The 17,844-nt window shown below is 48.0% G+C and overlaps 1 protein-coding gene across 4 annotated transcripts in view; it reads right to left on the reverse strand.

Moving 5' to 3' along the window:
- LOC144133272 (microtubule-associated protein 1 light chain 3 gamma-like) overlaps positions 1-17,844 on the reverse strand; it is a 37,547-nt gene that overhangs the window by 3,589 nt on the left and 16,114 nt on the right. The window contains exons 1-2 of one of the 4 annotated variants that reach the window (XM_077666217.1): positions 10,584-10,885; positions 2,321-2,376 (exon numbers count right to left, since the gene is read on the reverse strand). In XM_077666217.1, coding sequence (XP_077522343.1) covers positions 2,321-2,376; positions 10,584-10,869 — 342 coding nt within the window. In that variant the 5' untranslated portion in view covers positions 10,870-10,885. Of the gene's footprint in view, positions 1-2,320; positions 2,377-7,338; positions 7,813-10,583; positions 10,886-17,844 lie in introns of those variants that run through there. The other 3 variants (XM_077666219.1, XM_077666220.1, XM_077666218.1) reach the window with 3 other exon arrangements.

Here is a 17,844-nt window from a genome sequence, read left to right on the forward strand (position 1 = left end):
GTATCTTGTAATGTTTTGCCCGAAATTTGACCGGGCAGTGCGCAACTTTAATGAATATTGTTTAAGTAAGTTTTTATATTAAAAGGTAAAGTAGACCGCGAGCAGAACGCTTGCAATCGCAGCAAACAAGCAGACCTCAGTGATGATGATGATGTTGAGCGCCGCTATCGCCGCTCCGTGGCAAGCGTAGCAACTTTTAAGCTTTCATTTTGTAGCTTGACACTAGGTGGCACTACTATGACAAATTTTTCGTGGTGTTGCGGCGCAGTTATGGTAAGCCTTCTTCGTCAGCGTGTTGACGTGTGTGTGTTGGTGTGTGTTTACGGTGTCGGTTCGTTACGATGAGTTCTGCTGTGAGGAAACGCAAAGTTTTGTTGCTTGAAGATAAGCTCTCGATTTTGAATGCGGTTACCGCCGGCGAAAAAAAGAAGGATGTCGCTGCCCGCTTCAATATACCAGCCAGCTCCCTGTCAACCATTCTTGCTGCAGAACAAAGCATCCGCAGTGCGATGGAGTCGGGCACAAGCGCCCAGAAGAAAAGACTGAAGACGTCGACGTATGCTGATGTGGACAACGCCGTGTTTGCATGGTTTTTGGACAGACGAGCACAAAACGTGCCCATAAGTGGCGCGATTTTGCAGCAGAAAGCCATAGATTTTGCTTGTATCCTGGGCCACGACGACTTCAAAGCGAGTAACAGCTGGCTACAAGGATTTAAAAGCCGGCACGGTGTCGTCGGAAAAGTGGTATCTGGCGAGTCTGCCTCCGCAGACAGCGATGCTGCTGCCTCGTGGGTGGCCAAGAAGCTTCCCGGCATTTTCAGCCACTATGAAGCTGCCGACATTTATAATGCTGATGAGACGGCCCTGTTTTTTTAAATGTTACCGAGCCGCACGTTCTCACTGAAAGGAGAAGACTGCCGCGGTGGAAAGCAAATTAAACTCCGCGTGACGGTTTTGCTTTGCGCCAACACTGATGCCAGCGACAAGCGAATCCTGTTTGTTATTTTCCGCAATGCCCGATCCGGATGTTTTAAAGGAACAGGGCGGATGCCAGTAAAATATGTGGCAAACTCCAAAGCTTGGATGTCGCGGGCAATTTTTACGACTGGCTGAAGGAGCTCAACCAAGATGTCAAGCGACAAGTTCGCAGCATTTGTTTGCTGCTTGACAACTGCTCCGCGCACCATGTGGAAGGCCTACAGCTTTCTAAGGTCGAGCTGCAGCATTTGCCACCTAACTGCACTTCTCTGGTACAGCCCTTAGACAAATGGGTTATTAACAGCTTTAAATGCTGTTACCGGCGTCGATTGATACAGAAGATGCTCCTGGACATCCGCCTTGAATGGCCAACAAAAGTGGATATCTACCAAGCAATCGAAATGCTTGCTGCGTCGTGGCAAGAGGTCGGATCACAAGTGATCACCAATTGCTTCGCCAAGGCTCAGGTAAATAAGGCCATTCAAGCTACAGTCACTGAAGACGAACCTTCAAGCCCACCCGAGGTCGCAGAAGCGTGGGATGAACTACGCATGAACGGTGCGGTGCCCGACGGTGTCGAGCTGTGCAACTTTTTGTTCGTGGACAACGGCGCCGTGGCTACGAAAGAGATGACTGATGCGGCACTTGTCGAAACCGTTAAAGATAGCCTTGAAGGTGACGGTTCGTCAGAGCCTGATACGTTTTGTGCTGTTCCCACAGCGAGGGAACTGATGGACGCGGTGGACGTTCTGCGCCATTTCGTCGGCTCGCAGGACGATGAAGCAGCCATGGATGCCTTAGTTTCCTTGGAGCGCCGAGTAGTGGCTTCGATCGGGCAAAAACAGCAAGCGAAAATTACGCAGTTTTTCTCTATTAAATAAATTCTTTGAATGGCGAGTTCACTTGAATTGATATCTGTCGAATTTTTATTTCGTTTTGGCATAATCCTTACCAGTCTTAACCCAAAACTGCATGTAACGAAAACCTGGATATAACGAAAAATTGCGAACTTTTTTCAATTTCGTTATATCCAGGTTTGACTGTAGTCCTTTGTGCATTTTGAGATGTTAACCCCACGTGGTGTACCATACAGTTTATTCACCATTTAAATGATTGCTTTAATTGAACATAATTGAAGCCAAACTTATTTATAATAAGAGCAAAGTTGTGAGGACACCAGAGAAAAATTATATTGATACCGGTTTAGTGCATTGTACAACCGTTTCATGTTCTAAATTCATGTAGCTGTAGACACTCTTCTACTGCATGCCTACAGGCGACAGTTAGTTGTAAAGCACTTGTTGGTGATGCAGAAGCAGTCAATATAATGCATAGCTTACCGGTATCTTAGATGGGAAACGTTGCCTGATGTTGGTGACCTCCTCTTTTCTTGAGGCTGCAAGAGAAAAAAAGAAAATATACAGGTTTAGCACCACTTAAAAATATGCTGCAGCCACCACCATTACTTAGCTTCTAACTTAAAAGGCTGTATTTGACCTCTCAACCCTATTTTTATGCATGATGGCTTTAGCCTTTTATGCACTATAAAACCCAACACAACAGGTCTAACAAAAAAGCCTTCGGTATGAGAGCTGCAAATTATCTTTGCTATCCCACTCTTGAGTTATTTCTTAAGTAAACCCCGCCCCACCCCTCTTTAGATAACAAACACGCAACACTCTGGCGGCGACTACAGACACACACCTCTCCCCTCACCCCTTATCGTAGCCCACTATCATCCCTCGTTCCCCACTCCTGCCTGCGTCCTATGCCCAGAACCCTTCGCCTGTTCTCTCCATATCCTCTCCCTCTGCCCGGCGGACCCTCCCCCGCAAGGCCTAGAGAATCTCAAGACCTGGGAGGACTGCTGCACTCGGAGGACCCGGCTGTGCAGACCATCGCAACTGGCCAGGCTGCCAGTGCAGTCGTGCAGGGACCCAGGGGCATGCCCCAAATGCCTTTGAATAATAAAGTTTTCTCCCTCTGTTAAATAAAATCGGTTGTGAATTGCGCAACCTGCTTGTGGTGCATGGATTCAACAAAAGGTTATCTGGTGGAACAAGCATTTGTGAGGTGGCATCATGAAATAGGTCCCTGAAGTAGTGGTGCCTTTGAACTTGGTCGCTGTGGTGGCTGAATGGGTGTGGTGTCCGGCGACTGAGGCCGACGGTAAGGGATCAGATCTTGACCATGGTGACTGCATTTCAATGAATGCAAACCGCAAGACATGCCGGTGTCTGTGTAGTGCACTTTAAAGAACCCCAGGTGGCTGAGATTGTCTGGAGCCTTCCAATAAGGCAACTCTCAGCCCATATGCTGCTTTTTGGTAATCCCCACACATCTTACCATGCATTACAGTTATGATATAGCAAGAAATAGTTTTTTAAATGTATTAGGAAATGACAAGAGGGGTAAAATTCAAAATGACATGGTTTTCGCAAAACGAGCAGGACTATTCCTCCTACCACATCCTTTTAGCTGAGCTTGCTTGCTGATGCTATTCTATATTTTTCAAAGTGTGTTTGGTGAGGGGAATAAAAATGAGGACTTCCAGCAACTTGGATGTCCAGCCCTTATCATGCATGAGCACAAGTAATCAAATTGATATTGAAATAAACATAACTAAGTATAATAACTTCTCTCTGTGTATTACCATAGTGCCCTCATGCTGCTTTGTTTATATTTCATACAAATTTCTTGTTGCCCCTCCCATTTGTAATAAGGGAGTAATTACTCATTGGCATCCACCCAAGCTCAGCCATTCGGCACAAAGGAAAGCCATACAGCTTTCTTAGAAACTTCGCAGTTAAAGAAAAATTCGTCTTGGTCCGGGGTTCGAACCTGGGACCACCGCTCCACCGAAGCAATCGCTCTACCAACTGAGCTAACCGGGACGGTAAGCTTATGGTAGGGCGAGAGCGAATTGACCAATAACTCGAAGTGGGAATAGTGTTGGTCAAATGTTTTAGGAGAATCCCCCAAGGTGGAGTAGATTTGTAATATGGGAGTAATTATTCATTGGCATGCACCCAATCTCAGCCCTCAGACATTTGACCAACTCCCATTTGTAATGCATTTGTTTTGCACTTGTTTGCAAGACAGATTGAGAAAATTATTGCATCTTTCTTTTGTGTTAATTATTAAGCTAATGATGTGGCACAGCCAGAAGAATAGCAGTCAGGAATAAACCCCCGGTAATGTTGAAGCCATGTCTTCATCACAGCATTCAAATAGTGTCCAAATAACAACCACGACTCTGACGTTAACTTCCACGCAGCCTGCGAGTTCCACGGCCCGTACTGGTGAATCAGAAGAGCAGGCGCGATTAGCCTTACAGTAACCGTGTCAGCAATTGCTGCTCATGTGTTTCACATTAAAAAAGAAATGTAGCTCTGCTAGAATCCTCTTTCTGTCCCCTCACCCCTTTCATTTGATTTCTCCATTCTGCCTGATATATTGAATTTTCGCTGCCCCAGCTCAGGTGCTTTAGTATCGATGGCAGAATCTTTTCCTTCCTTTTTATTATTATTTTAATAAAACTACTTACTGCTACTACTACTAGATAGAATGCGAGTATCTTGTAAAAACTTCAAGAGTAAATTTATCACCATGCGCCTTTCAGTTTGATAGTGAGCCCTCAGGCAACACAGTGTGAACGATGTTTAGTGATATGTTCCACCTCCTGAGGTTGCACAGCAGTCTTTCACCCTTGTGTCAAAAACACAGGTGCACATCACTATGACGGCAGTTTCAAGCACAAAGGGTGGTGCCTCACTGCTTCGTCTAAAAATGTGTGCGTTGTCCAGTCCGCCAAGTTTTCTTCACAAGCCTGGTCATATGCTTTGGTCGACTTCCACAGAGTACGTAGGCAAGGGAAACAAGGACAATGCTTGGGTGAGTGGGGCGCGATAGCGTTTAGCAAAGAGGAAGATATGGGCATTTTGCCGGCAGAAAACAATAGGTGGCAGCCAGTGGCATGTTGTGCATTCTCTCTCGATGGGCCTTCTGACCTCCACACTCAAAAGCATGTGCGTCGAGTCTCCACTTTGCCACGGTTACTGGGGCTTAGTCACTAGTCGGGACACTGAAATAGCGCACCTGTGTGTGGCACAGAAGAAAACGCCTTCTGCTGTACTGTGGGCACTTGATTGCACATTACAACCCCGGGAATACAATTAAGGTGTAAGACACAGCCTGTCATTGGAGAGTTTTAGCTGACCAGGAACTGGATTGATTCCACCGAGGCACCCTGTATGGCCTCGCTACCATACAAAAGTCTTGACATATTCAGCAGGCTGTATGCAGAAACTATGAAAGCAAGTCCACACAACGTATATAAGATTTTCTGTTAGGAACTACCAGGGCAGGATGAGCATGTGCCATCGTTCCGAGCCCATGCTGTGCTGGTGCCGTACGGTACCGGAAACGTATAGTCGCGATACGTGAGAATACTCGTGCGCGGTGGCTGCGTCTGCGCGCGATGAGGTAAGATGGCCACAACGTGCATCTACTTATACATTAATGCGAAAGCATTTCTTGGCGCATTAGTGGCGTCACCGGAAGCTGTGGACACGCGCTGTGGACGGAAGTTGAGAACAGACCGTGTCCGCACGAACTGAACAAAAAAGCAGTCGTAGCGCCATCACGCGTTACCCACTGAAACCCCTTTCGCAATGTACAGCGCTGGTCCAGCAGAGGGCGCGCGAGTAGGCGAGATGGCGGATGCGTATGAGAGAGGTAGGACGCGCAGTAAGCGAAATGGTTCCGCATTACTGCACCTAAGCAGACTTAAGTGCACCCGTATAATTTTTGTTAACGCAACTACGGTGTCATCACTAGCACTGAGAGTCGGACCGGAGTCGCGTGATACTGGGCGACGCTCCCAGGTCGCAAGATATGTCATTGTAACAATTAAAGTACCGGAGCGATCACTGCCGGCTCTAGCGGTTTCGTGCATGGCATCTCGCGCAGATAACTTCACATCGCACTCCCGTACGCTCATGACCATCATCAGCGTAACTACGCCCACTACAGGTCATAAGCCTTTCCCATATGCCTCCAAATAACCATGTCCTGTGTCGGCTACGGCCATTTTATCCCCGCCGCTAAGTTAATTCCTAACCTCATGTGCTTGTTCGCGCATACCTTTCTTCGTTTCTGCAACGCCCTACACCTACCTGCCCATTGCGTTAATTAATCGCACTGGGGAACCATACCATATGACAGTTCGATTACCTTATCAACACGAGTTAACCTCTACGAGTGGGTATTTTGAACAACGGGAGGGTGCTTAGAATCGAAGCGCGTTCCATGTTTCATGTCTTCCTGAATTTAACAAAAACTGGGCTGTTAATTTAGCATTTACACGTTAACAGGCATTGTGTTCGGCCAACCTACCGAACACTGACAGCCTGACAAACAGATTGAGCAATGTGGGAACAATGAATGGGAGCCGGAAAACAGTGCGGACTGTGCATTCTAATATGATAATGGACGTTTCTTGCTGCATATCAACGCCCGGAAACAATGCAACAAAGCGTACAATTTTGCTCTCGCCACTGAGTCATAAATGAGCGCGGCGTGTCGTGCACAATTCCTCTCCGCTTGCTGCTTATAGAACAGAGCACAGAGAAATAATGGATGTATTGCAACTCAAATTCGGCCCATTGAAATTTAGCCGCGTTAACTGTACATCAGTCGTCCGACGAGTTGCTATATGACAAAGCCCACTTTCCCGTTGTAAATATATACAGCAGCACGCACAGCACGCACAATAATTGCGGTCAAGCTGATGCAAATGCGTTTGTAATGGGTTATAAGGAAGAAATTTCGGCATCGTTGAATATATCTGGAAAGCTGTTTACACGTCTATAACGAAATATTGGTTATAAAAAAAATTCGGTTTCGTTGAACTTCGCTAGCTTGCAGAGCGCGCGCGAAGTGAAATCGCGCGTTTGGGGCATGCGCAGAACGCTACGCTTCGGTGCATGCGCCGTCCTGCCACTTAATAATAATTGGTTTTTGAGGAAAGGAAATGGCGCAGTATCTGTCTCATATATCGTTGGACACCTGAACCGGGAAGGGATAAAGGGAAGGGATAAAGGAGGGAGTGAAAGAAGAAAGGAAGAAGAGGTGCCGTAGTGGAGGGCTCCGGAATAACTTTGACCACTTGGGGATCTTTAACGTGCACTGACATCGCACAGCACACGGGCGCCTTAGCGTTCTTCCTCCATAAAAACGCAACCGCCGCGGTCGGGTTCGAACCCGGGGAACTCCGGATCAGTAGTCGAGCGCCCTAACCACTGAGCCACCGCGGCGGGTCTCCTGCCACTTGCTTCATGCTCGCTTTGCAACTTACCCTTAGAGGCACTGCTTGCGTCGCCAATCTTTACCGGCATGCTTGTCACCTTTGGAAGTATACCAAGCTCGCAGAAAAAATGATGACGCGTATGGGCTACGGCCGCGGCGTCACATTAACACAATAACAGCTTTTGAAACCGCTGAAGAACTACCCACAAGCAAGTAGGCTGCAGGAGCACTCCAGCACGCAGAGTTTGCGCGGATGCAAGTGACACTGTGCGTTGCTTTCTTGGGCACTTATATCGTTGTTTAAACTAGTCGGCACGCGCTTGTTATCTGGGTAGAACGCGCTGGGGACGATATGATGTAGATCGAGATGGGTTTCCGAAGCGAGCAATTCTGCTTTGCACGCGCAATCTGCGCACGTCTTATCAGAACGATGCGTCAGTCAAAACAGTCACATATTGAACTGGTACACTGCGGGATCCCCTTTGTACCCCACTATCAGGTTCTGGTTCCTAGTTCCGGCTTGTGCATTCTGACGGGAGAATACACGACACGGCATTTGCGGGGCGACACTATACGACAGAGCTTGAGCAACTCAGCTGTGCCTAAAGTTACCAACATTGCTTTCTTGGGCGCTTCTATCGTTGTTTAAACTGTAGTCGGCACGCGCTTGTTATCTGGGTAGAACGTGCTGGGGATGATATGTAAATCGAGATGGGTTTCCGAAGCGAGCAATTCTGCTTTGCACGCGCAATCTGCATACGTCTTATCAGAACGATGCGTGCGTCAGTCAAAACAGTCACATATTGAACTGGTACACTGCGGGATCTTCTTTGCGCCCCACTATCAGGTTCTGGTTCCTAGTTCCGACTTGTGCATTCTGACGGGAGAATACACGACACGGCATTTGCGGGGCGACACTATACGACAGAGCTTGAGCAACTCAGCTGTGCCTAAAGTTACCAACATTGCTTTCTTGGGCGCTTCTATCGGTGTTTAAACTGTAGTCGGCACGCGCTTGTTATCTGGGTAGAACGTGCTGGGGATGATATGATGTAGATCGAGATGGGTTTCCGAAGCGAGCAATTCTGCTTTGCTCGCGCAATCTGCATACGTCTTATCAGAACGATGCGTGCGTCAGTCAAAACAGTCACATATTGAACTGGTACACTGCGGGATCTTCTTTGCGCCCCACTATCAGGTTCTGGTTCCTAGTTCCGACTTGTGCATTCTGACGGGAGAATACACAACATGGCATTTGCGGGGAGACACTATACGACACAGCTTGAGCAACTCAGCTGTGCCTAAAGTTACCAACATTGCTTTCTTGGGCGCTTCTATCGGTGTTTAAACTGTAGTCGGCACGCGCTTGTTATCTGGGTAGAACGTGCTGGGGATGATATGATGTAGATCGAGATGGGTTTCCGAAGCGAGCAATTCTGCTTTCCATAATGCGATACAGCGCGAATAAAGACGGGGACGAAGCGTCCCCGTCTTTATTCGCGCTGTATCGCATTATGGAAAATTACCAACTAGCCCGATCTGCCACTCTTGCAAATTCTGCTTTGCTCGCGCAATCTGCATACGTCTTATCAGAACGATGCGTGCGTCAGTCAAAACAGTCACATATTGAACTGGTACACTGCGGGATCTTCTTTGCGCCCCACTATCAGGTTCTGGTTCCTAGTTCCGGCTTGTGCATTCTGACGGGAGAATACACGACACGGCATTTGCGGGGCGACACTATACGACAGAGCTTGAGCAACTCAGCTGTGCCTAAAGTTACCAACATTGCTTTCTTGGGCGCTTCTATCGTTGTTTAAACTGTAGTCGGCACGCGCTTGTTATCTGGGTAGAACGTGCTGGGGATGATATGTAAATCGAGATGGGTTTCCGAAGCGAGCAATTCTGCTTTGCACGCGCAATCTGCATACGTCTTATCAGAACGATGCGTGCGTCAGTCAAAACAGTCACATATTGAACTGGTACACTGCGGGATCTTCTTTGCGCCCCACTATCAGGTTCTGGTTCCTAGTTCCGACTTGTGCATTCTGACGGGAGAATACACGACACGGCATTTGCGGGGCGACACTATACGACAGAGCTTGAGCAACTCAGCTGTGCCTAAAGTTACCAACATTGCTTTCTTGGGCGCTTCTATCGGTGTTTAAACTGTAGTCGGCACGCGCTTGTTATCTGGGTAGAACGTGCTGGGGATGATATGATGTAGATCGAGATGGGTTTCCGAAGCGAGCAATTCTGCTTTGCTCGCGCAATCTGCATACGTCTTATCAGAACGATGCGTGCGTCAGTCAAAACAGTCACATATTGAACTGGTACACTGCGGGATCTTCTTTGCGCCCCACTATCAGGTTCTGGTTCCTAGTTCCGGCTTGTGCATTCTGACGGGAGAATACACGACACGGCATTTGCGGGGCGACACTATACGACAGAGCTTGAGCAACTCAGCTGTGCCTAAAGTTACCAACATTGCTTTCTTGGGCGCTTCTATCGTTGTTTAAACTGTAGTCGGCACGCGCTTGTTATCTGGGTAGAACGTGCTGGGGATGATATGTAAATCGAGATGGGTTTCCGAAGCGAGCAATTCTGCTTTGCACGCGCAATCTGCATACGTCTTATCAGAACGATGCGTGCGTCAGTCAAAACAGTCACATATTGAACTGGTACACTGCGGGATCTTCTTTGCGCCCCACTATCAGGTTCTGGTTCCTAGTTCCGACTTGTGCATTCTGACGGGAGAATACACGACACGGCATTTGCGGGGCGACACTATACGACACAGCTTGAGCAACTCATGAGCTGTGCCTAAAGTTAATCCGTGGTCTCCTGAAGCAAGCGTCTCTGAAATTGTGGCAGTCCTCTCTACAGACAATTATGCCACTGTGCGTACTATACCGCGAATCGCCCCTAGACCTCAGCAGTCGCATTGCGCGCTAGTGTCGCAGTTGATGAACACCGATTGCTTAATATAGTTTTACACAAAGTTTCGACCTCGTTAAACCAAGCCTTAAGTGTGACAGGACGCAGCGAAATCTAAATGCACTAAACACCTGTCGTGACATCGAGCGGTTTTGTGGGCGATTGGTGACGGTTAGCAACAACGGCTTTCACGCTTGTTTTGCATTTTAACAGCCGCGGTTCTAGTGAGAAACGTCTATCGGGGCCATGTAGCACACACACAAAAAAAAACACCCACACGTTAACGAGACCAAATATGACAGCTGCACGCGAATGCGTCATCTACCGTCAATCGAATAGTCCTGAATTCTATATTACGTGCTTGACGTATCTGACTGGTGGCACGTTGAGATATTACCCAGGCTCCTCTGCTCCTTGAAGCTCCGCGCAGCCTCGGCTGCCGACATGTGGCCGTGATGTACCACTCGAAGGACACACGACGAGTCGCTTGCTTTCTCCAGAAGACACGGGCACACGCCGAAATAGATGCACGTGCATCCCGACACGTGTCAGAACCAGCACCCACGCCAAGACTGCGGCATGCCTTGGCTCGTGGCAACAGCGGGCGGTGTGGTATAGGTGTGCGCTGCGCGCTTTTTTTCATCCGATACGTAATCGAAAAAAACGACAAGAATGGCACGCGTGTCGCGCCCTCCCGCTATCTTTTCTATTGGCTGGAATCTCAGCGGGGACATGGCGCGCCCCGTCCGCTGTTGTATCTAATCGATGCTCTCTCCACTAATCGAGCCCGCGTGACGCTGTGGTCTGTGCATGCCGTCGCGGTTTCCCATTGTGCGTTATCGTTCGGTCTGCTGCTCGTAAACGGCTGTCCTCTGGAGGGATCGATAACTTACGGTTATCCTTATTAGCCGGCGAAATGGCATTTGTTTTGCTGAACGACTCAACTGAGCTTGAACTTTCAGCGCCCTCTCGGGACTGTTGGCATCTGTGTTATATTGTTCGTTGCCGCGCGCTCTCCAAGATGGCGCTCAGTGTACAGCTGATGTTCTAAGCTCCGCCCACATTTAGGACCGGCGCACAGAATTCCTCCACGACATAAAAGTAGTCCGTTGCTAAAACTTCTCTCGCCACCTAAACAAGAAGCTAATAACGAGAGAAAAGTTTATAAGCTCTAAAATTTTGATACCTGACTTGTTTAGGAAACTCAAACACTAAAAAGCTGATTTCGCTTACTTTTGTGAATGGCTAGCGGAGTAATACAGTACTCCGCGGATCGTGGCCCAGTGTCGACTGCTTTTTTTAAAGTTATATCCTAATAATAATAATAATAATTGGTTTTGGGGGAAAGGAAATGGCGCAGTATCTGTCTCATATATCGTTGGACACCTAAACCGCGCCGTATGGGAAGGGATAAAGGAGGTAGTGAAAGAAGAAAGGAAGAGAGAGGTGCCGTAGTGGAGGGCTCCGGAATAATTTCGACCACCTGGGGATCTTTAACGTGCACTGACATCGCACAGCACACGGGCGCCTTAGCGTTTTTCCTCCATAAAAACGCAGCCGCCGCGGTCGGGTTCGAACCCGGGAACTCCGGATCAGTAGTCGAGCGCCCTAACCACTGAGCCACCGCGGCGGGTTAAAAAAAACCCCGCGGCGCGGAAGGCACACATCGAGGCACCCTAGCTGCTAGATCCCGTTGTTGTCGCGACTGAAGGAATAGTGAAAAGGAAAGTGCACGGGCCTGCCCACTGGCTCAAGCTGAGCCACAATCGCTGCCACGTGCAGACAGTAGGAGAGTTGAAAGAGATACTACTATAGGCTTCCATTGATCCTACAAGGTTTCCACTGGCTCTAAGCTCCAGGCACCCTTCAGAATTCTTAGCCCCGCTAGATGAAGACATTGGTGTTTTAAAGGGACCATGAAATTATATTTATTGAGGTTATGAAAAGCTGTATTCCATCAGTCGTCACCGCATAGCAAACATTTTTCAGCTAGCTTCATTAACACCAATATGTCGGCGTTTAAAAATGATGCCTCTCCTCCTAATTCCCCCTCAACTAAAACACCCAGACGCGGCAGAAAAAAATAATGAAGGAAAGACTGCACCCCACCGCGCCCCATTCCTCCCCGGTCACTTGGGCACGCCCAATGAGAAGGCCATGGAAAAGGCTTAACAAGATTCCCCAATCTACGTCATGGGAAGGGGGAGGGGGAATAGGTAGTCAAGGTTGCACATGAGGTGTCTCCATAATCGGTTGCGAGCAGCAGCTATTAAAAATTATTTATAAATTATACGCTCCACGCAGAGCTTTTAAATTTGACTCAAATATCGCAAAAACCCCCTCTAGAGATTTGTTGCACTTGAATATGACCATTGAAATCATTTTAAGGTCACCTTGGATATTCATTTATGAATGTTCACCATCTCTCACCTGTGTCTTCGTCGTGAAGAGCGCGCCATTACGGCATGTTGCAGTAAAGCCCGAGCCTGCGGCTCTGAGTCTCACACTCATTTTTGTCGACAGCAGAGCGAGCAGCGCTTGGATACGCCAAAAATTACGCAAGCTAAAGACCTTGGACACCCCTCGAGAATTCCGTTAACTAAGCATAGTCACGTTAGTTCTTCGCCGGTTGCGACTGGTTGACAGCTTTCACGTATAACAGTACTTCGGGTGGAAGCCGAAATAGGAAAGTGCTGTTGAAATATATAGAACAATGCGACACGTCGCTTTTAGAGTCACAGAAAAATTTTTCAGTGACTGTAGTCACTTGTAGTCACTTACTTCGCATGGCGCCATCTCTTGATAAACATCGTAGCAAATGGCCGTCCAATCGGCGGGCGAAGTGGCTGCGTTTTCGTTTGTTTTTTCTGATTTGCCGAGAATACGGAGGAACGCAAGTCTTAAAAATGACGTATCACTGCGTAGGCTTCGTAGAAGGCGTAATGGGAGACGAAGTCTAGGACATCGTTTGAAATTTCCTCAACGACGCAGTCACCTTCTCGCACTGAAAAAGACAAAACTGATAATGGCCCCGAGAGGTAATTATCAATCTAGTGTAACTTCTTACCGTCGATATTCCCTCTTTAAAGCGACAGCGAGAACGATTTCATCAAATTTTATTCTTAGTAAAAACTGATTCTGTGGCTCTTTCAGGCTATATCCTTGTTTGACCGGCAGCAAAAACGCATTTATGCTGAGATAACTACATTTAAGGTTTTTCTCGCCACTCGATTCAAACCCTCATGACGTCTACACCGAGAAGGACTCCGTGATCACCTTTTTTAAGTGAATTGTGGTGTGGCTAGCTTCTGGGATCCATGCGAGAAAAACTATGGGCGCACCGTTTTTACTTGTGAAATCGGCCGGTGATGGCGCCACCTGTATTTCATTTTTTGACGTTTTATAGCTCTTCAAAGCTCCGTTTTTAGCGAAATAACGTAATTGTCGTTAGCATGCAATTATATCCCAATACAGGCCAATTTAAATTTGTCTTTCGTGCCCCTTTAAAGTGTGCCAACACCGAAGAAAAAAAAAATACTGGATAATATGGTCGTTGTGAAAAATCCCGTGTTCACGGTTTTTGCTGCGTAGTTTTTGAATGTTTTGGTGCAGTCACTTTTACTCAAAGTAGTGTGTATCTTTGGAATACGGTAATGTATCAACACAAGGATGATGCTGAACAACATTTGCAGCTTTGTTGAGCTGAATATTCGCGTCTTTTCCATATCGTAGCGTGCAGGGACGATCTCGTGCAGACGGCTTCCACTGCGCATAACACTATTAGATCCTGCTAGCTTCGTAACTCGCCGAAATCGGTCACGATTATGCGATTGACTCGTGATATTTGCGAAACAGTCGCATTTGCCAACTGCGAGCCTTGGCTTAGACGTTTGGAAAAGCGCAGCCTATCTAACAAGGCACTAATCGGGCATGTTTAGAACGCGGAATTCTGGTTACGTGACCAGTATCGCACCTTCGGCATAGCGTCTTTATCGAGCGGCGATTCCTTACTTGAGTCGGCGGTCTTGCCCGATAAAGAGACATTCCTTTCCACCGTCCGCAATGAAACAAGGCGTGGCATAAATGTAGGAAGATAGAAAGCAAGCTGCCCGAATACCTGGAGCAGTAGGACGTCATTGTCGCTACTGTATCAATGCCTGCCATTGTTTTTGTCTTAACGCCAGCGATACCTGCTGCTGATATCAAGCACACATGCGCATACCTTGTTCGTATTCTGCTTTGGACTGCTGCGCCGTGACAGCTGCATGGCGTCGCTTTCTCGGAACATGTTTATACGATGGCGCTTGACCACGAAAGTTGAAATATATATGATGAAAGATGTTTGCTTTAATACGAGAAAAGCCATATTTATACCCTCAATTTATTTTTATATTCTCTACTTTATTGCAACACTGCAGTTACTAAAGTGTGTAGTTGTTAACGCTTTGTACAAACTGAATATTCAGAGAAACTTTATCAAATTTTACCGGTCGTTTGAACTTATGATGCGTTCATTTTATGTCCATTCTAGAGTGCTTAAAGGGGCTCTGAAACGCCATCCGAGGAGAGCACATTAACTCACTTAATAACTGCATTGTGTTGCCATGAAAACCAGAGCCAAATAATACTCTTCTACAGGCAGCAGACGACCCACAATCACGCGTCAAAGTTGGCGAGCCCTTCCCGGCGACTTTTTCATGCTCGCACCCTCCTCCGTCCCCCGCATCTGCGTAGACAAGGTTAGAGGTGGCCATTGGTTAGATTCTTTCAGACGTCAGGCAGCTACCGTGGCCGCGGCCAATAACTAAAGTGGTTATTGGGAAACTTTCATACGGGGGGGGGGGGAAGAGATGGGGGGAGGCACAGCCCGGTAACTGCCTCCTTTATGCAGGGGAACACCGCAACTGGGCTGTGCGGGGAGGGGGAGAAAAGAGAGAGCGGCCAATAAGCCGCCTATCTCCGGCGGGTCGGGAAGCTCCGCTCCCAGAGGGGGGGTCGGTGAAGGAGCGCCTACCTTCCAGCGCGCAAAAAGTGACGAGAGAGGAAAGGGCGCGAAGACGCTGAAATTTGAAATTTGACTACAGATAACTCAGCTTCTACAAAGCGTATTTAAAAAAGCCTTGCTGGACACTATTCGTGAAGCGGCGTGCTTCAATATCCCAGGCATGCCGCAACTTTATTAGAACCCCCTTCACGGCCCCTTTAATGTGCAGTGATGTGCTCGGTTGAACTTCGACAATTATAACGCGAAAAGGCCCGGAATTTCTGCCAATGATACGGAGTTCAAGATCGCACTCTCCTTAATTAGAACCGTGCAAAGAGTCTATCCGAATTAAACGGAAGTTCTTTAATTAAGCGAGTTGCAGGTAACAATGCTCCAGAGTACTTTGCTTCGAGCCTTATTTGTTTTAGGTGCGTTATGCGCAGTTTAGAGAAACAGACGTATTTTTCTCTCCCATGTTTTTTTTATTTTTGAGCAAAGATGAGGACTTACGAACTGCGAAGTGTCGACTCAAGGAGCTGTGGTGTGGACTAGCTTCGTCATTGGTAGCATGTATCCCGGCAGCAATGTCGTGATGTGACTCTAATGCCATTGCAATAAAATCAAACGATAAGATCTGCACCAGTCCGGGATTCGAATTCATGCCATATTCATCCGCGGTTCCCTAGGCGCTTAGAATCAGTGATAGCTGGAGGAAGACGCCTTTTGTGTTGTGGCATTGAGCGTTTTGACGCCAAGATTACACAGTGCTCTGGGCGTACTTCATCTTCTCGTCACCCGCTGCTGTACCCCTTCTCTCGTCACTTCGCTTTTCCTCTCGCCTCGCTACGTGGCGCACCGCTGTAGCTGCCAGCAGGGTTACGGTATAAGTAAATCTATAGCTGCCAGATTCTGTCGTCCCCGCTGCGTCTTTATAGTGCGGACTTTTCCCTCTCGCTGTGCGATGTCAGTGCACGTCGAAAGATCCCCAGGTTGTAGAAATTATTCCTGGGACCACCACTACGGCACCCCTTTCTCTCTTTCTTCTTCCACTCCCGCCTTCCTCCCTTCCCTCACGGCGAGGTTGAAGTGTCTAACGAGAAGTGGGACAGTCACCGCGACTTTAATTTTCTCAAAAACCAATAATTTCCCATCTTTTTTTCACTCTCTCCATTTCCTCACGGCGCGGTTGAGGTATCCAACGAGAAGTGTGACAGTCACCGCGGCTTTAATTTCCTCAGAAACCAATAATTTTCCATCTTCTTTTACTCTCTCTCTCTCTCTAGGTGTACAAAGATATATGAGACAGATACTGCGCCATTTCCTTTCCCCAAATCAATTATTATTATTATTTACTCTCTCTCTCATTCCATTCCTCACGGCGCGGTTGAGGTGTCCAACGCGAAGTGGGACAGTCACCGCGGCTTAAATTTCCTCAAAAACCAATAATTTTCCATCTTCTTTTACTCTCTCTTTCATTCCTTTCCTCGCAGCACGGTTGAGGTGTCCACCGCGAAGTGGGAAAGTTACTGCGTCAAATTTCTTTCCCTTGAGAAATCGATGTCCCTCTCGTCGCTTATACGCTGCAGTGATTCCATTCCCCCCCCCCCCCCCCCTTTTCTGTGTTGCATCTACGATTTTCCTATCCCGCACCGTACCTTTCACCATGCTTCGCACTCTCCTGCCCTTTCGCGCTCCTTCGTTGTGCTGTGCTATGCGGACACCACAGTAGTGCTACGCCGCAAACCCGAGGGATGCGGCACTAACAGCTGTCGCTGTAAAAGTGATTCCTCCAGACTCGAGAGAGCTGCAGACGGGTATCGAATAGCGAGAAGCGCGCTGAGACACAGCCCCGCATGACCTACGTCGCTGCGGCCTGCGCGTGATGGCTGCAGTGCACGCTGCGCACTCCTGAACCCTCTTCCTCTTGCCAGGGCAGGGCATCTGTGCGATGCCCTGCACCCACATTGTAGCCTTTCTGCAATGCTTATTCATTTACGCCCCTCTTCAAGTAGTACAAACACGCATCATGGCGACATTTAAAAGAAAGATAAAAAGATAAATTAATCATGAGCCGCGCAACATTGATAAGTTAATACAATCTATCCCGCAATATCAAACCCGGATATATCGAATTATTGTATATATCGAGCAGAAAAACATCCGGAAAATCGCAGGAAAAGTATAGCACTATTCGCGTTTATCGAAGTGCCTTTCAGCGAAACATTTGACACATCGAGCGGCACGCTGCGCGCCTGCGAGTAGCGCTTCTCCTAACTTCACCTCCGCGATCACTTTACGCGCGCGGAACAGGGTCTGCACTTCATCGCAGCCCTGGACACTGTTGGCAGCGCTGGCCACGTGAAGGCGTTGTAAAACCGCATGGCGAAAGAAACGTGGAGAGCAGCTGTGGATAGCCTTCGGGTTGGCGTTCCTATTTTCGACGTGACGCCACTGTGATGCGGGAAAGCCGAGGGTCGGTGCGCCGCAATTGTGCGGAGAAGCCAACTTATGGCAGACCGAAAGCACGCGGCGGCTCTTGCGCGGCCTTTTGGTGCGATGGGCTACTTAACACGGTCTCAACCAAGAATCTTGTGTGAAGCTCGGAGTAATTCGGGTAAGCTCGGGTTAGTTCGG

The sequence above is a fragment of the Amblyomma americanum genome, chromosome 5, assembly GCF_052857255.1.
Source record: "Amblyomma americanum isolate KBUSLIRL-KWMA chromosome 5, ASM5285725v1, whole genome shotgun sequence".
In the NCBI taxonomy this organism is placed as follows: domain Eukaryota; kingdom Metazoa; phylum Arthropoda; class Arachnida; order Ixodida; family Ixodidae; genus Amblyomma; species Amblyomma americanum.